The sequence below is a fragment of the Salmo salar genome, chromosome ssa03, assembly GCF_905237065.1.
Source record: "Salmo salar chromosome ssa03, Ssal_v3.1, whole genome shotgun sequence".
Classification (NCBI taxonomy): domain Eukaryota; kingdom Metazoa; phylum Chordata; class Actinopteri; order Salmoniformes; family Salmonidae; genus Salmo; species Salmo salar.
Window position 1 is genome coordinate 95,101,045 of NC_059444.1, and position 20,011 is coordinate 95,121,055.

At 41.4% G+C, this 20,011-nt stretch overlaps 2 protein-coding genes across 2 annotated transcripts; both read left to right on the forward strand.

Moving 5' to 3' along the window:
* Positions 1-1,212: 1,212 nt before the first annotated feature.
* On the forward strand, positions 1,213-8,166 carry LOC106602070 (uncharacterized). The gene is made up of 2 exons (XM_014194527.2): positions 1,213-1,358; positions 5,114-8,166. The coding sequence occupies exon 2, from the start codon at positions 5,121-5,123 to the stop codon at positions 5,787-5,789; it is 669 nt and encodes a 222-aa protein (XP_014050002.2). The 5' UTR covers positions 1,213-1,358; positions 5,114-5,120; the 3' UTR covers positions 5,790-8,166.
* A 4,299-nt stretch (positions 8,167-12,465) lies between these two features.
* On the forward strand, positions 12,466-16,629 carry LOC106602018 (uncharacterized). The gene is made up of 2 exons (XM_014194461.2): positions 12,466-12,602; positions 14,297-16,629. Exon 2 carries the CDS (start codon positions 14,304-14,306, stop codon positions 14,970-14,972), a length of 669 nt encoding a protein of 222 aa, XP_014049936.2. The 5' UTR covers positions 12,466-12,602; positions 14,297-14,303; the 3' UTR covers positions 14,973-16,629.
* Positions 16,630-20,011: the final 3,382 nt, after the last annotated feature.

Consider the following 20,011-nt stretch of genomic DNA (forward strand, 5'->3'; position numbering starts at 1 on the left):
TCCTAGCCTATTGTTCTTAGCACAGCACCCCGTTTATTGCAAAGTGTGATTTCCCAGTAAAGTTATTTTGAAATCTGGCAATGCAGTAGCATTTACGAAATGTTAAACTATAATTCTTTGAATGACAATATTATAATTTACCAATGTTTTCGAATAGTAATTTTGTAAATTGTAGCGTTGATTCACCGGAAGCATTTGAGGGGAAAAAAATTCAGAATTTCACCGCTACTGTAAAATGCTATTTTTGGATATAAATATGAACTTGATGGAACTAAAAATGCATGTATTGTATAACATAATGTCCTAGGAGTGTCATCTGAGGAAGATTGTCAAAGGTTAGTGCATAATTTTAGCTGGTTATCTGCTTTTGGTGACGCCTGTCTTTGAATTGACAAAACATTACACACAGCTATTTTCAATGTACTCTCCTAACATAACCTAACTTTATGCTTTCGCCGTAAAGCCTCTTTGAAATCGGACAATGTGGTTGGATTTAGGAGATGTTTATCTTTCAAATGGGGAAAAATAGTTGATTGTTTGAGAAATTGAAATTATTAGATTCTTGCAGTTTTGAATTTCCCGCCATGGTCTCTTGACAATAAATCCCAATACCGGGATCAGATCCCCAACAGGTATTTTGGTGACTAGTCTAGTAACTCCTTTAACACCTCTAACAGGTGCTAAAGGAGGAACAAAAGTAACATGCAAAAATAACATTCAAAACAGGCAAGAAATAAAGAGGAGGGGCTTATAACAGAACCTGAATTACTGGTTGCTACTGACTGACACTAATGCAGTCAGTTCTACAGTACTAGTTTAAATGTAATTAGTCCCCCAAAGAGGAGAAACCATAGCTCACCGGTCCCTAAAAGGAGAAAAGGCTGGAGCCCTTGGCTGTAGCTCAAACATCTGGGTCTCAGACGAATGCTGGTCTAGGATCAGGTCCCCCGTCCATGTAATCTCTTTCATTATGATTATAAGGATTAAAACTGATCCTAGATCATAACTCCAACTCGGAGACATTTTATGAATCGAAGAGGCAGAAAGTAGGGAAGAACTTTGTGTTATGGAACACAGCCATGCCCAGGACTAGGATTACTTTCAGTATCATTTCCTGAACACTCTGGCGCACGCACACGCACACACACACACACACACACACACACACACACACACACACACACACACACACACACACACACACACACACACACACACACACACACACACACACACACACACACACACACACACACACAGGCAGCAAAGCTTGCAGATCATCAAATCAACTTCTCATACAGATCTACACGGATATCGAGCACCAGAAAATAGAGATTACATTTATTTTAAAACACCAGGTACAGTAAAAACATTTTATGATGTGTTTTTTTGTGATCTAGTCTGTCCTTACTAAACAAGTTAGATCTAGTTTGTGATGTATATTTTCGTAAATTTGCCCTCTTGGAAGGAATATGCCCGAATCTAGCTGACAATTAACTACTTGATACTTTATTTGATCTAATCTGAGTTCATCGAGGTCTGCTCTAATCTGAGTTAATCTAGGTCTGCTCTAATCTGAGTTCATCTAGGTCTGATCTAATCTGAGTTCATCTAGGTCTGCTCTAATCTGAGTTCATCTAGGTCTGATCTAATCTGAGTTCATCTAGGCCTGATCTCCAGTCTTGAGTTGTTTATGATCAGATACAACAACAGTTGTAATCTAGTATATATATTTATTCACTGAGTGTACAAACCATTAGGAACACCTTCCTAATATTGAGTTGTATACTGTTTTGTAACTATTTAAACTTTGCATTTATTGTCATGTAGTTAAATATTTTTTCCCCCTTAAGTGTCATGTTCCTGGGTCCTTCAGGAGATTGTATTTCAAACTAACACTTGACTCATCCAGGCGTGGTCCCAAATGACACCCTATTCCATATTGGGTCCTGTTCCAAAGAAGGGCACTATATAGGGAATAGGGTGGCATTTGGGACTCAAATACAGTGTATTGTCTCTTGATGGATGTGCTGCCAAATTCTTCTAAATGAAAATGTGCTCAAACCTGCTGGGCTGTTCATGTTGATGACGTTTCATGATAATCGTCAAGAGGGCTCACGTTACTAGGTTACCACAGTTATTTTAGGCCAACGATAACAACTGTCCTATTGTCACTATTAGAAAGAGGAGGAAGGGAAGCGCTACTAAGGTACACAATAGTAAATGTTGGTAGACAGAAGGTGCTCTTTGGTAAAAGGGGTGAATAGGACATCAAATAGAAAGGGGGACCAAGGCACTCTTCATATAATTAATGCCTTTATTTGTATGGCATGTTCAATAGAAACAAAGTTTAAAAAATACGACGTGTTTCGTCTGTATGGCCTTCGTCAGGGATTTGATTTCGTTGGATTTTGATTTGATCACCTACCAACCAGTAAGAATTCCGGCTCTCACAGACCTGTTAGTTTTTCTTTAAGAAGCCCTCCTGTTCTCCACTCATTACCTGTATTAACTGCACCTGTTTGAACTCGTTACCTGTATAAAAGACACCTGTCCACACACTCAATCAAACAGACTCCAACCTCTCCACAATGGCCAAGACCAGAGAGCTGTGTAAGGACATCAGGGATAAAATTGTAGACCTGCACAAGGCTGGGATGGGCTACAGGACAATAGGCAAGCAGCTTGGTGAGAAGGCAACAACTGTTGGCGCAATTATTAGAAAATGGAAGAAGTTCAAGATGACGGTCAATCACCCTCGGTCTGGGGCTCCATGCAAGATCTCACCTCGTGGGGCATCAATGATCATGAGGAAGGTGAGGGATCAGCCCAGAACTACACGGCAGGACCTGGTCAATGACCTGAAGAGAGCTGGGACCACAGTCTCAAAGAAAACCATTAGTAACACACTATGCCGTCATGGATTAAAATCCTGCAGCGCACGCAAGGTCCCCCTGCTCAAGCCAGCGCATGTCCAGGCCCGTCTGAAGTTTGCCAATGACCATCTGGATGATCCAGAGGAGGAATGGGAGAAGGTCATGTGGTCTGATGAGACAAAAATAGAGCTTTTTGGTCTAAACTCCACTCGCCATGTTTGGAGGAAAAAGAAGGATGAGTACAACCCCAAGAACACCATCCCAACCGTGAAGCATGGAGGTGGAAACATCATTCTTTGGGGATGCTTTTCTGCAAAGGGGACAGGACGACTGCACCGTATTGAGGGGAGGATGGATGGGGCCATGTATCACGAGATCTTGGCCAACAACCTCCTTCCCTCAGTAAGAGCATTGAAGATGGGTCGTGGCTGGGTCTTCCAGCATGACAACGACCCGAAACACACAGCCAGGGCAACTAAGGAGGGGCTCCGTAAGAAGCATCTCAAGGTCCTGGAGTGGCCTAGCCAGTCTCCAGACCTGAACCCAATAGAAAATCTTTGGAGGGAGCTGAAAGTCCGTATTGCCCAGCGACAGCCCCGAAACCTGAAGGATCTGGAGAAGGTCTGTATGGAGGAGTGGGCCAAAATCCCTGCTGCAGTGTGTGCAAACCTGGTCAAGAACTACAGGAATTGCAAACAAAGGTTTCTGTACCAAATATTAAGTTCTGCTTTTCTGATGTATCAAATACTTATGTCATGCAATAAAATGCTAATTAATTACTTAAAAATTATACAATGTGATTTTCTGGATTTTTGTTTTAGATTCCGTCTCTCACAGTTGAAGTGTACCTATGATAAAAATTACAGACTTCTACATGCTTTGTAAGTAGGAAAACCTGCAAAATCGGCAGTGTATCAAATACTTGTTCTCCCCACTGTATACTCCAATGTAGGCACTCCTCCTTCTCTCCAATCCTTTAAACTTTTATGGTTTGACAGGAAGACGAAGCGATAGGGTAATAAACCGTTCCGTCTCCCTTACCTGTCCTGTCCTCAACCCCCTTGATGCCTAATCCAAAGCTCTCCACCCGTATCCCCTATCGCACTCCCGTGACTTCCTCCCGTCCACCCAGCACACTCCAAAGCCATCTGGCTCCTACAGATAACCTTTCACTTCTGATGTAACAACCAGTCTCTATCACCCCTCAGATACTATAGTATTACTTCTGATCTATCATGTCTCTAGTACAGCAATGTTCCACGTTTAACCCAGAATCCAACAGTGCTAACAATCCACATCTATCAAGACAACTGAAGCACTGGGCCAGCCACTCTTAAATATCACCTGCGCCAGACACTCTTAAATATCACCTGGGCCAGCCACTCTTAAATATCACCTTCCAATTAACGAGATGGACAAGCCAGCACAGGTGTAACACATACTGACTAACGAGGTGACATCAATTGGTGTGTCCTACATGCTAATATCCAACCTCGAAATATAAAAATAAAATTAAACAGCCTGTAACACTTCTGCCAGCGTAGTGATGTAGGGAACAGCCACATTAGTGCACTCCTGTGCCATAAAGGTCCAGACCTCTTAGCAGAGGCTTATACTGTATATGGAAGGTAACTTAACTATATCACCATGAACTGTATTGTTTAATGCTGTCTGTTTTCTCTCTCTCTATCCCTCTATCCTCTCTCTCGCTCTCGCTCTCGCTCTCGCTCTCTTTCTCTCTATCATCTCTCTCTCTCTCTGTCTCTATCCATCCATCCCTCTCTCCCTCTCTCTCTCCATCCATCCATCTCTCTCTCTCTCTTTCTCTCTATCCATCCATCCATCCATCAATCCCCCTCTCTCTCTCTCTCTCTCTCCATCCCTCTCTCTCACTCCCCCTCTCTCTCTCTGCCGCTCTCTCTCTCTCTCTCTCTCTCTCTGTCTCTCTTTCTCTCTATCCATCCATCCCTCTCTCTCTTTCTCTCTATCCATCCATCCCTCTCTCTCTATCCATCTCTCTCTCTCTCTCTCTTTCTCTCTATCTATCCATCCATCCATCCCTCTCTCTCTTTCTCTCTATCCATCCATCCCTCTCTCTCTCTCTATCCATCTCTCTCTCTCTCTCTCTCTCTCTCTCTCTCTCTACATCCCTCTTTCTCTATCCATCCTTCTCTCTCTCTCTCTCTCTCTCTCTCTCTCTCTATCCCCCTCTATCCCTCTCTCTCTCCCTCCCCCAGGGGTACCATGGTTCGAACATTGAACAATATGGAGGAGCTGAGAGCTTCTAGGTTTGGTCGTCCCTCACCCAGGCACGGACTCAAGCTCCTTTTCTGGTTCGCCAACGATTACATCGTCTTCGACGATGATAACCAGATGGTTGCAGATCACGACCCCAAAGAGGGAGACTTTGGTTTCCATCACTTCCAGAACAGACGTGAGTGTGAAAACAATGTCTGCAAGAGGCTGCTTCCTTATGATGGCTACCCATTCTATGAGGTGGGCAACCTCCACCTCACAGCATCTGATTCCATGCCTGAATATGTCAGTGAGGACTACGCTGGTCAGATAGATAACAGCAACATGGACCGCCTCATCATCAGTATGCGTCCAGACATGACAGTGGATAAGGTCTATGTGACCCAGCACGAGGACCTGAGGAGCTTCGACCCGGTCAACACCTATCGCATCAGCAGGGGGTTGCTCATGAGTATATGCGGCCATCCATCCGCAGACATGTCACTGAGCAACTTCCTGGAACAGGCGGGCTGTCCCACCCACGAGCCAAATTTAATTACACATCAGGGCATCGCCCCCAGGGAGTCTAGGGATACCAAGATTGATATAGAAGGTGGATCCAGAGTTCCACCCAGAGCTGCACCAGGCTTCTGGGAAAGCTACTGTACCATACTGTAGATCAGGGTCCTCTAGTCCTGGTCCTGGGGACCCTGAAGGGGGAACCTTTTAGTTTTTTGCCCTAGCACATTGCATTTCATTTTGGTATGTTCATTTTCACTATTAAATTTGGTCATTTATCAGACACTCTTATCCAGAGTGACTTCAGTGCATTAAACTAAGGCAGATGAACAACAACACACTGTATCACAGTCATAGCAAGTAAAACTTTTCTGTAACCATTACTGAGAAGGTTGTTGCTGTTGGGGCCTGCTACTGGTGTCACGTCCTAACCAGTATAGGGGTTATTTGTTATTGTAATTTGGTCAGGACGTTGCAGGGGGTGTTTGTTTTATGTGGTTCAGGGTGTGTGTTTTGTGTATGTGTTTAGGTAGAGGGGTATTTGATTTATTAGTCCGGGGTTTGTTAGTCATTGTTCTATGTTAGTATATTTCTATGTTTAGTTAATTGGGGTTGGACCTTCAATTGGAGGCAGCTGGTTATTGTTGCCTCTGATTGAGGGTCCTATAATTAGGAGTTTGTTTTTCAATCTGTGGGAGATTGTTCTTGTTTAGCTGTTTTGCCTGATGAGACTGTCAGTTCGTTTTGTATACGTTTATGTGTTTTCCTTCTTCACCATAATAAAAGAAGATGAGTATACATTTTCCTGCTGCATCTTGGTCTCTACCCTACGACACCTGTGACAACTGGCTAATGTATTTCTGTATTTTAAAATACGAAATACATGCATTTTAATTAAATACACATCAAAATACGAGTATTTGGTAGTTTATTTTTCAAACATTGATCTTTATGTTATTTTTTGTTGTTGTATTTTGACATTTTTCCCCATCCCTGGTTGTAATCAATGTAGTTTCCTCTTCACTTCAACCCAAAACATAAATGTGATGACATTAAATCAATGTGGAAAGCTGATTGGATTTGCAAATCAACTACATAAGAGCATTTCATCTAGTGGCCGACAATGATTACAACAAGTAATCATTCTCAAATTCTTTAGAGGCTAATTCATTGAGTCTATATACCAAATCTAGACTCAATCTGATCTATGGTTCATGAGTAGATGTTTAAAGTATTTTTAGCATTAGCATGTGTGCTAACATACATCTATAGGTAGAGTGCGGCCATTTTTGAATGTAGCAACTATTTTTTTCTCAAAACTATTAAAGATAAAAATCTGAGGTGAATCTGATGTATGGTTCATAAAGGAGAAGATGATTCCAGACGGTTTTGAACATTAGTTTTACATATGCAAATAATGATTTGTTAATAGTGTCCTTGTTTTTTAGAGATATCAGTAAAACATTCAGTGTGGTTCATCTCAGAGACGTCCATGATAGTGATGACAAGTTTCAAGTTGATAGGCCACTGTGGAGTGGATTTACAGGGATTTAAAATCTGTTGACCCTTAGTGTTTCTCAAACTAGGTTAAGATGTACCATGGGCCTCTACATTCTGAATTTGGTGTCATTTGGTTCTATGGTTCATGACAAGAAGATTTTTGACCTACTGTTTTGCATATTTTATCGTTTTAGCGAATGTGCATGTACTGGTTAACTGTGGAAATCTTTGAAAGCTTCAAAGTTATTTTCTCAAATGAATTAGGGACTAATGTGATGAGTCCTCTTTAGGGACTATTGTAATGAGTCCTCTTTAGGGACTAATGTGATGAGTCCTCTTTAGGGACTATTGTGATGAGTCCTCTTTAGGGACTATTGTGATGAGTCCTCATTAGGGACTATTGTGATGAGTCCTCTTTAGGGACTACTGTGATGAGTCCTCATTAGGGACTATTGTGATGAGTCCTCATTAGGGACTATTGTGATGAGTCCTCTTTAGGGACTATTGTGATGAGTCCTCTTTAGGGACTATTGTGATGAGTCCTCTTTAGGGACTATTGTGATGAGTCCTCTTTAGGGACTATTGTGATGAGTCCTCTTTAGGGACTATTGTGATGAGTCCTCTTTAGGGACCATTGTGATGAGTCCTCTTTAGGGACTATTGTGATGAGTCCTCTTTAGGGACTACTGTGATGAGTCCTGAAAAAGGGACGTTTCATTTTTGGATATGGTGCCATTTGGGACTCACCTTGTTGACTTGCCTAGTTAAGTAAAGGTTAAATAAATGTTTTTATTGTTCTGTGTTCTGATGCCTCATTCAGTAGTAGCAGGTTGGAGCACGGCGCTGGCCACTGGCTTCACTAGAGGATATGAACCCCACATGGGCCACATCCACAGACTGGTCAACGTTTTTGTAAGACAAGCCTGATTCCATATTGTATAATGATATAACACCATGGAGGTGGGGGAAGTGCATGTTATGGTTTATCTGTCTTTTGTTACGTGAATGTACTGATCAATTATGCTGCAACGCTAAAAAGACATTTCAGTTTATTTTCTATATATTTGTATTTTCGAAACTATGAAGAGAATCACAGAATAAACATTTAAACTGAAAGATGTGTGTTGTTCAATGGTACTGGTTGGTGTTCCATGTGTTTCTACAGTATTATGTGGTATAATCCAGGCAGTATTATGTGGTATAATCCAAGCAGTATTATGTGGTATAATCCAGGCAGTATTATGTGGTGTAATCCAGGCAGTATTATGTGGTGTAATCCAGGCAGTATTATGTGGTATAATCCAGGCAGTATTATGTGGTATAATCCAGTCAGTATTATGTTGTGTAATCCAGTCAGTATTATGTGGTGTAATCCAGGCAGTATTATGTGGTGTAATCCAGGCAGTATTATGTGGTATAATCCAGGCAGTATTATGTGGTGTAATCCAGTCAGTATTATGTGGTATAATCCAGGCAGTATTATGTGGTGTAATCCAGGCAGTATTATGTGGTGTAATCCAGGCAGTATTATGTGGTGTAATCCAGGCAGTATTATGTGGTATAATCCAGGCAGTATTATGTGGTGTAATCCAGGCAGTATTATGTGGTGTAATCCAGGCAGTAATATGTGTGAGGAGGACAGGAGGGAACAACACCACTGCTTTGTTTCAGTGTTATTGACAGCTTTTATTTATCTCACTCTGTTAAGTAGAAACAGCAGAAACAGGATATTAATACAGTACTGCATTTTACCAGCCTGTCCCCCTGTAACCCCTACAATATCTCTGGTCCAAGGCGTTATTTGTGTTGCCTGCTTGAATGCTCAGCATCCGCAAGCTTCACGTAACGAACTGGACCAGAGCTACCTCAGAAATAGACCTTGACAGATAATATAAACAGGAGACAGTTCAAGTTTCAAGTCAGACGAGGTGTAGAATTGTTCTCAAAGGAAGAAATGGTTGAATATAACATAAAAATATACACATTGCTATAATATAGTACCAAACTAATTCCTGGGGATATTGACTTAGTCCTTTATATGAGAAGAGAGACGATGATGAGAGAGTTGTTGAGGCTGTTCGCCTTACAGTTAGTATGTTGTGTTATACTAGCAGTATTCAACTGTGTATTTATAAAGAGTACATCCTGAATGGCACCCTATTCCCTATAGGCCCTAGTCAAAAGTAGTGCACTAGAATGGGAATAGAGTGCCATTTGGGACTCAAAAAACTATAAAGGCTGGTTCAATCAGCAGTCAACTTGTATTGTATCAGATAGAACACACATTCCCTTTAACAACAGGTGTTTTACTGGGAACACACATTCCCCTTAACAACAGGGTTTTTACTGAGAACACACATTCCCTTTAACAACAGGTGTTTTACTGAGAACACACATTCCCCTTAACAACAGGTGTTATACTGAGAACACACATTCCCCTTAACAACAGGTGTTTTACTGAGAACACACATTCCCCTTAACAACAGGTGTTTTACTGAGAACACACATTCCCCTTAACAACAGGTGTTTTACTGAGAACACACATTCCCCTTGACAACAGGTGTTATACTGAGAACACACATTCCCCTTAACAACAGGTGTTTTACTGAGAACACACATTCCCCTTAACAACAGGTGTTATACTGAGAACACACATTCCCCTTAACAACCCTCAGAATCAGGTTATAGCAAGGATCTTATTGAAGACATTTACAGTTGAAGTCAGAAGTTTACATACACCTTAGCCAAATACATTTCAGACCCATATGCGACCAAGCTTAACCTTCCTGACTAATGTCTTGAGATGTTGCTTCAATATATCCACAATTTTCATTCCTCATGATGCTATCTTTTTTGTGAAGTGCACCAGTCCCTCCTGCAGCAAAGCACCCCCACAACATGATGCTGCCACCCCCATGCTTCACGGGTGGGATTGGTTCTTCGGCTTGCAAGCCTCCCCCTTTTCCCTCCAAACATAACGATGGTCATTATGGCTAAACAGTTCTATTTTTGTTTCATCAGCCCAGAGGACATTTCTCCAAAAAGTATGATCTTTGTTCCCATGTGCAGTTGCAAACCGTAGTCTGGCTTTTTTTATGGCGGTTTTGGAGCAGTAGCTTCTTCCTTGCTGAGCGACCTTTCAGGTTATGTCGATATAGGACTCATTTTACTGTGGATATAGAGACTTTTGTACCTGTTTCTTCCAGCATCTTCACAAGATCCGTTGCTGTTGTTCTGGGATTGATTTGCACTTTTCGCACCGAAGTACGTTCATCTCTAGGAGACAAAACGTGTCTCCTTCCTGAGCGGTATGACAGCTGCGTGGTCTCATGGTGTTTATACTTGCGTACTATTGTTTGTATAGATGAACGTGGTACCTTCAGGCGTTTGGAAATTGCTCCCAAGGATGAACCAGACTTGTGGAGGTCTACAATCTTTATCCTGAGGTCTTGGCTGATTTCTTTTGATTTTCCCATGATGTCAAGCAAAGAGGCACTGAGTTTGAAGGTAGGCCTTGAAATACATCCACAGGTACACCTCCAATTGACTCAAATGATGTCAATTAGCCTATCAGAAGCTTCTAAAGCCATGACATAATTTCCTGAAATCTTCCAAGCTGTTTAAAGGCACAGTCAACTTAGTGCATGTAAACTTCTGACCCACTGGAATTGTGATACAGTGAAATAATCTGTCTGTAAACAATTGTTGGAAAAATTACTTGTGTCATGCACAAAGTAGATGTCCTAACCGACTTGCCAAAACTATAGTTTGTTAACAAGAAATTTGTGGAGAGGTTGAAAAATTAGTTTTAATGACTCCAAGGAATTCAGTAAACTCTTTGGTTATTCCATACCTGTTTTTGTACTAATCTGTACACAATCTCTTTAGGTGTCACAAACAGGTACAGTACATAGTTTGGAGTTGGAACCAAATCACACAACCTGTCTGCATTTTGAGATTATAGTATATTTTGATCTTGTTTAAGCCTCTGGTTTAGTTTATTGTTGTGTCTGATTGGTGACCAGTCTAGTAACTCCTTTATCAGCTCTAACAGGTCTGATTGGTGACCAGTCTAGTAACTCCTTTATCAGCTCTAACAGGTCTGATTGGTGACCAGTCTAGTAACTCCTTTATCACCTCTAACTGGTCTGATTGGTGACCAGTCTAGTAACTCCTTTAACACCTCTAACAGGTCTGATTGGTGACCAGTCTAGTAACCCCTTTATCAGCTCTAACAGGTCTGATTGGTGACCAGTCTAGTAACCCCTTTATCAGCTCTAACAGGTCTGATTGGTGACCAGTCTAGTAATCCTTTAACACCTCTAACAGGTCTGATTGGTGACCAGTCTAGTAACTTCTTCAACACCTCTAACAGGTGCTAATGTTGTAAAAATACTAACATGAAAAAAATAACATGCAAAACAGGCAAGTAAAAAATAGGAGGGGCTTATAACAGGCCCTGAATTACTATTTGCTATTATTTGAAAATAAAGCATGGGGTCGACTCGTGCACGCGCCTAAGCCCATTGTCCTCTGATCGGCCACTTGCCAAAAGCGCAAATGTGTTTCAGCCTGGGGCTGCCTCGATATCATTCAGCTTTTTCCCGGGCTCTGAGAGCCTATGGGAGCCGTAGGAAGTGTCACGTTACAGCAAAGATCCTCAGTCTTCAATAAACAGAGACAAGAAGAACAAGATCTTGTCAGAGAGGGCACTTCCTGTACAGAATCTTCTCAGGTTTTTGCCTGCCATATGAGTTCTGTTATACTCACAGACACCATTCAAACAGTTTTAGAAACTTTAGGGTGTTTTCTATCCAAAGCCTATAATTATATGCATATTCTAGTTACGGGGCAGGAGTAGTAACCAGATTAAATCGGTACGTTTTTTATCCGGCCGTGTCAATACTGCCCCCTACCCCCAACAGGTTCATTTGATTTGAAATACTGGTTGCCACTGACTGACACTAATGCAGTCAGTTCTGCAGTGCTAGTTTAATGTAATTAGTCCCCCAAAGAGGAGAAACCATAGCTCATGGGTCCCTAAAAGGAGAAAAGGCTGGAGCCCTTGGCTGTAGCTCAAACATCTGGGTCTCAGACGAATGCTGGTCTAGGATCAGGTCCCCCGTCCATGTAATCTCTTTCATTATGATTATAAGGATTAAAACTGATCCTAGATCATAACTCCAACTCGGAGACGCTTTATGAATCGAGGAGGCAGAAAGTAGGGAAGGACTTTGGAACACAGCCCAGGACTAAGATTACTTTCAGTATCATTTCCTGAACACTCTGGGCTCTTCATGGGAAGTCCTGCCCCCAGCGTAAATAATGATACACACACACACACACACACACACACACACACAGGCAGCAAAGCCTGCAGATCATCAAATCAACTTCTCACACGGCCTCATACAGATCTACACGGACATCGAGCACCAGAAAATAGAGATTACATTTATTTTAAAACACCAGGTACAGTAAAAACATTTTATGATGTGTTTTTTTGTGATCTAGTCTGTCCTTACTAAACTAGTTAGATCTAGTCTGTCCTTAATAAACAAGTTAGATCTAGTCTGTCCTTACTAAACAAGTTAGAACTAGTCTGTCCTTACTAAACAAGTTAGATCTAGTCTGTTCTTACTAAACAAGTTAGATCTAGTCTGTCCTTACTAAACAAGTTAGATCTAGTCTGTCCTCACTAAACAAGTTAGATCTTGTCTGTCCTTACTAAACAAGTTAGATCTAGTCTGTCCTCACTAAACAAGTTAGATCTAGTCTGTCCTCACTAAACAAGTTAGATCTGGTCTGTCCTTACTAAACAAGTTAGATCTAGTCTGTCCTTACTATACAAGTTAGATCTAGTTTGTGATGTATATTTTTGTAAATTTGCTCTCTTGGAAGGAATATGCCCGAATCTAGCTCACAATTAACAACTTGATACTTTATTTGATCTAATCTGAGTTCATCGAGGTCTGCTCTAATCTGAGTTAATCTAGGTCTGCTCTAATCTGAGTTCTTCTAGGTCTGCTCTAATCTGAGTTCATCTTGGTCTGATCTAATCTGAGTTCATCTAGGTCTGCTCTAATCTGAGTTCATCTAGGTCTCCTCTAATCTGAGTTCATCTAGGTCTGCTCTCCAGTCTTGAGTTGTTTATGATCAGATACAACAACAGTTGTAATCAAGTATATATATTTATACACTGTACAAACCATTAGGAACACCAGCCACTTAAATATCACCTGGGCCAGCCACTCTTAAGAAGCACCTGGGCCAGCCACTCTTAAATAGCACCTGGGCCAGCCACTCTTATATATCACCTGGGCCAGCCACTCTTAAATATCACCTGGGCCAGCCACTCTTAAATATCACCTGGGCCAGCCACTCTTAAATATCACCTGGGCCAGACACTCTTAAATATCACCTGGGCCAGCCACTCTTAAATATCACCTGGGCCAGCACAGGTGAAGCACCTTCCAATTAACGAGATGGACAAGCCAGCACAGGTGTAACACATACTAACTAACGAGGTGACATCAATTGGTGTGTCCTACATGCTATCATCCGACCTCGAAATATAAAAATAAAATTAAACAGCCTGTAACACTTTTGCCAGCGTAGTGATGTAGGGAACAGCTACATTAGTGCACTCCTGTGCCATAAAGGTCCAGACCTCTTAGCAGAGGCTTATACTGTATATGGAAGGTAACTTAACTATATCACCATGAACTGTATTGTTTAATGCTGTCTGTTTTCTCTCTTTCTTGCTCTCCCTCTCTTTCTCTATCCATCCCTCTCTCTCTCTCTCCCTCTCTCCATCCATCCCTCTCTCTCTCTCTCTCTCTCTCTCTCTCTCTCTCTCTTTCTCTATCTATCTCTCTCTCTCTCTCTCTCCTCTCTCCATCCATCCCTCTCTCTCTCTCTCTCTCTCTCTCTCTCCCTCTCTCCATCCATCCCTCTCTCTCTATCCATCCCTCTCTCTCTCTCTCTCTCTCCCTCTCTCCATCCATCCCTCTCTCTCTCTCTTTCTCTCTCTCTATCCCTCTCTCTCTCTCTCTCTCTCTCTCTCTACATCCCTCTTTCTCTATCCATCCTTCTCTCTCTCTCTCTCTCTCTCTTTCTCTCTCTCTCTCTCTATCCCCCTCTATCCCTCTCTCTCTCTCCCCCAGGGGTACCATGGTTCGAACATTGAACAATATGGAGGAGCTGAGAGCTTCTAGGTTTGGTCGTCCCTCACCCAGGCACGGACTCAAGCTCCTTTTCTGGTTCGCCAACGATTACATCGGCTTCGACGATGACAACCAGATGTTTGCAGATCACGACCCCAAAGAGGGAGACTTTGGTTTCCATCGCTTCCTGAACAGACGTGAGTGTGAAAACAATGTCTGCAAGAGGCTGCTTCCTGATGGTGGCTGCCCATTCTATGAGGTGGGCAACCTCCACCTCACAGCATCTGATTCCATGCCTAAATATGTCAGGAAGTACAACACTGGTAACATAGATACCAGCAACATGGACCGCCTCATCATCAGTATGCGTCCTGACATGACAGTGGATAAGGTCTATGTGACCCAGCACGAGGACCTGAGGAGCTTCGACCCGGTCAACACCTATCGCATCAGCAGGGGGTTGCTCATGATCATATGTGGTCATTCATCCGCGGACATGTCACTGAGCAACTTCCTGGAACAGGCGGGCTGTCCCACCCACGAGGAAAATGTAATGATGTATCAGGGCATCGCCGCCAGGGAGTCTAGGGATACCAAGATTGATATAGAAGGTGGATCCAGAGTTCCACCCAGAGCTGCACCAGGCTTCTGGGAAAGCTACTGTACCATACTGTAGATCAGGGTCCTCTAGTCCTGGTCCTGGGGACCCTGAAGGGGGAACCTTTTAGTTTTTTGCCCTAGCACATTGCATTTCATTTTGGTATGTTCATTTTCACTATTAAATTTGGTCATTTATCAGACACTCTTATCCAGAGTGACTTCAGTGCATTAAACTAAGGCAGATGAACAACAACATACTGTATCACAGTCATAGCAAGTAAACTTTTTCTGTAACCATTACTGAGAAGGTTGTTGCTGTTGGGGCCTGCTATTGGCTAATGTATTTCTGTATTTTAAAATACAAAATACATGCATTTTAATGAAATACACATCAAAATACGAGTATTTGGTAGTTTATTTTTCAAACATTGATCTTTATGTTATTTTTTGTTGTTGTATTTTGACATTTTTCCCCATCCCTGGTTGTAATCAATGTAGTTTCCTCTTCACTTCAACCCAAAACATAAATGTGATGACATTAAATCAATGTGGAAAGCTGATTGGATTTGCAAATCAACTACATAAGAGCATTTCATCTAGTGGCCGACAATGATTACAACAAGTAATCATTCTCAAATTCTTTAGAGGATAATTCATTGAGTCTATATACCAAATCTAGTGTCAATCTGATCTATGGTTCATGAGTAGATGTTTAAAGTATTTTTAGCATTAGCATGTGTGCTAACATACATCTATAGGTAGAGTGCGGCCATTTTTGAATGTAGCAACTATTCTTTTCTCAAAACTATTAAAGATAAAAATCTGAGGTGAATCTGATGTATGGTTCATAAAGGAGAAGATGATTCCAGACGGTTTTGAACATTAGTTTTACATATGCAATTAATGATTTGTTAATAGTGTCCTTGTTTTTTAGAGATATCAGTAAAACATTTAGTGTGGTTCATCTTAGAGACGTCCATGATAGTGATGACAAGTTTCAAGTTGATAGGCCACTGTGGAGTGGATTTTTGACCTACTGTTTTTGCATATTTTATCGTTTTAGCGAATGTGCATGTACTGGTTAACTGTGGAAATCTTTGAAAGCTTCAAAGTTATTTTCTCAAATGAATTAGGGACTAATGTGATGAGTCCTCTTTAGGGACTATTGTGATGAGTCCTTTTTAGGGACTATTGTGATGAGTCCTCTTTAGGGACTATTGTGATGAGTCCTCTTTAGGGACTATTGTGATGAGTCCTCTTTAGGGACCATTGTGATGAGTCCTCATTAGGGACTACTGTGATGAGTCCTGAAAAAGGGACGTTTCATTTTGGGATATGGTGCCATTTGGGACTCACCTTGTTGACTTGCCTAGTTAAGTAAAGGTTAAATAAATGTTTTTATTGTTCTGTGTTCTGATGCCTCATTCAGTAGTAGCAGGTTGGAGCACGGCGCTGGCCACTGGCTTAACTAGAGGATATGAACCACACATGGGCCACATCCACAGACTGGTCAACGTTTTTGTAAGACAAGCCTGATTCCATATTGTATAATGATATAACACCATGGAGGTGGGGGAAGTGCATGTTATGGTTTATCTGTCTTTTGTTACGTGAATGTACTGATCAATTATGCTGCAACGCTAAATAGACTTTACTGTTTATTTTCTGTGTATTTTTATTTTTGAGACTTTGGAGAGAAGAAGAACAGAATAAACATTTACTTTGAACTGAAAGATGTGTGTTGTTCAATGGTACTGGTTGGTGTTCTATGTGTTTCTACATGATCCTCTCACTCCACCTTGTGGCCACAGATGGAACATCACCCCAGACTGACGGAGGAAGAGGAAGAGATGGAGAGTGACGGAGAAAAACAAAGAGGTATAAAGACGCTGACACACATCAGTCCATGTTGATACAGCCTCCCTGTGCTATGTGTTGTAATCCAGGCAATATTATGTGGTCAAATCCAGGCAGTATTATGTGGTGTAATCCAGGCAGTATTATGTGACATATTCCATGCAGTGCTAAATGGTATAATCCAGGCAGTACTGAATAGTGTAATCCGGGCAGTATTATCTGGTGTAATCCAGACAGTTCTATGTGGTGTAATCCAGGCAGTTCTATGTGGTTTAATCCAGGCAGTATTATGTTGTGTAATCCAGGCAGTAATATGTGGTGTAATCCAGACAGTTCTATGTGGTGTAATCCAGGCAGTTCTATGTGGTTTAATCCAGGCAGTATTATGTGGTGTAATCCAGGCAGTACTATGTGGTGTAATCCAGGCAGAATTATGTGGTGCAATCCAGGCAGTACTATGTGGTATAATCCAGGCATTAATATGTGGTGTAATCCAGGCAGTACTATGTGGTGTAATCCAGGCAGTTCAATGTGGAGTTATCCAGGCAGTATTATTTGTTGTAATCCAGTAAGTATTATGTGATGTAATCCAGGCAGAACTATGTAGTGTAATCAGCGCAGTATCATCTGGTGTAATCCAGACAGTTCCATGTGCTGTAATCAAGGCAGTATTATGTGGTGTAATCCAGGCAGTATTTTGTGACGTAATCAAGGCAGTTCTATGTGGTGTAATCCAGGCAGTATTATGTGGTGTAATCCAGGCAGTACTATATAGTGTAATCCAGGCAGTATTATGTGGTGTAATCCAGGCAGTTCTACGTGGTGTAATCCAGTCAGTATTATGTGGTGTAATCCTGGCAGTACTATATCGTGTAATCCGGGCAGTTCTTTGTGGTGTGATCCAGGCAGTTTTATGCTGTGTAATCCAGGCAGTACTATGTGGAGTTATCCAGGAAGCATTATGTGGTGTAATCCAGGCAGTTCTATGTGGTGTAAACCAGGCAGTATTATGTGGTGTAATCCAGGCAGTACTATATGGAGTTATCTAGGCAGTATTATGTGGTTTAATCCAGGCAGTTTTATGTGGTGTAATCCAGGCAATATTATTTGATGTAATCCAGGCAGTACTATGTGGTGTAATGCAGGCAGTATTATGTGGTGTAATCCAGGCAGTATTATGTGGTGTAATCCAGGCAGTATTATGTGGTGTAATCCAGGCAGTAATATGTGGTGTAATCCAGTCAGTATTATGTGGTGTAATCCAGGCAGTATTATGTGGTGTAATGCAGGCAGTATTATGTGGTGTAATCCAGGCAGTATTATGTTGTGTAATCCAGGCAGTACTATATGGAGTCATCTAGGCAGTATTATGTGGTTTAATCCAGGCAGTTTTATGTGGTGTAATCCAGGCAATATTATTTGATTTAATCCAGGCAGTACTATGTGGTGTAATGCAGGCAGTATTATGTGGTGTAATCCAGGCAGTATTATGTGGTGTAATCCAGGCAGTATTATGTGGTGTAATCCAGGCAGTAATATGTGGTGTAATCCAGTCAGTATTATGTGGTGTAATCCAGGCAGTATTATGTGGTGTAATGCAGGCAGTATTATGTGGTGTAATCCAGGCAGTATTATGTTGTGTAATCCAGGCAGTACTATATGGAGTCATCTAGGCAGTATTATGTGGTTTAATCCAGGCAGTTTTATGTGGTGTAATCCAGGCAATATTATTTGATTTAATCCAGGCAGTACTATGTGGTGTAATGCAGGCAGTATTATGTGGTGTAATCCAGGCAGTATTATGTGGTGTAATCCAGGCAGTATTATGTGGTGTAATCCAGGCAGTATTATGTGGTATAATCCAGGCAGTATTATGTGGTGTAATCCAGGCAGTATTATGTGGTGTAATCCAGGCAGTAATATGTGTGAGGAGGACAGGAGGGAACAACACCACTGCTTTGTTTCAGTGTTATTGACAGCTTTTATTTATATCTGTTAAGTAGAAACAGCAGAAACAGGATATTAATACAGTACTACATTTTACCAATGTGTCCCCCTGTAACCCCTACAATATCTCTGGTCCAAGGCGTTATTTGTGTTGCCTGCTTGAATGCTCAGCATCCGCAAGCTTCACGTAACGAACTGGACCAGAGCTACCTCAGAAATAGACCTTGACAGAATATAAACAGGAGACAGTTCAAGTTTCAAGTCAGACGAGGTGTAGAATTGTTCTCAAAGGAAGAAATGGTTGAATATAACATAAAAATATACACATTGCTATAATATAGTACCAAACTAATTCCTGGGGATATTGACTTAGTCCTTTATATGAGAAGAGAGACGATGATGAGAGAGTTGTTGAGGCTGTTCGCCTTACAGTTAGTATGTTGTGTTATACTAGCAGTATTCAACTGTGTATTTATAAAGAGTACATCCTGAATGAGTACATCCCCTATTCCCTATAGGCTTTAGTCAAAAGTAGTGCACTAGAATGGGAATAGAGTGCCATTTGGGACTCAAAAAACTATAAAGGCTAGTTCAGTCAGCAGTCAACTTGTATTGTATCAGATAGAACACACATTCCCTTTAACAACAGGTGTTTTACTGGGAACACACATTCCCCTTAACAACAGGTGTTTTACTGAGAACACACATTCCCCTTAACAACAGGTGTTTTACTGAGAACACACATTCCCCTTAACAACAGGTGTTTTACTGAGAACACACATTCCCCTTAACAACAGGTGTTTTATTGAGAACACACATTCCCCTTAACAACAGGTGTTTTACTGAGAACACACATTACCCTTAACAACAGGTGTTTTACTGAGAACACACATTCCCCTTAACAACAGGTGTTATACTCGGAACACACATTACCCTTAACAACAGGTGTTTTACTGAGAACACACATTCCCCTTAACAACAGGTGTTATACTGAGAACACACATTCCCCTTAACAACAGGTGTTTTACTGAGAACACACATTCCCCTTAACAACAGGTGTTTTACTGAGAACACACATTCCCCTTAACAACAGGTGTTTTACTGAGAACACACATTCCCCTTAACAACAGGTGTTTTACTGAGAACACACATTACCCTTAACAACAGGTGTTTTACTGAGAACACACATTCCCCTTAACAACAGGTGTTTTACTGAGAACACACATTCCCCTTAACAACAGGTGTTTTACTGAGAACACACATTCCCCTTAACAACAGGTGTTTTACTGAGAACACACATTACCCTTAACA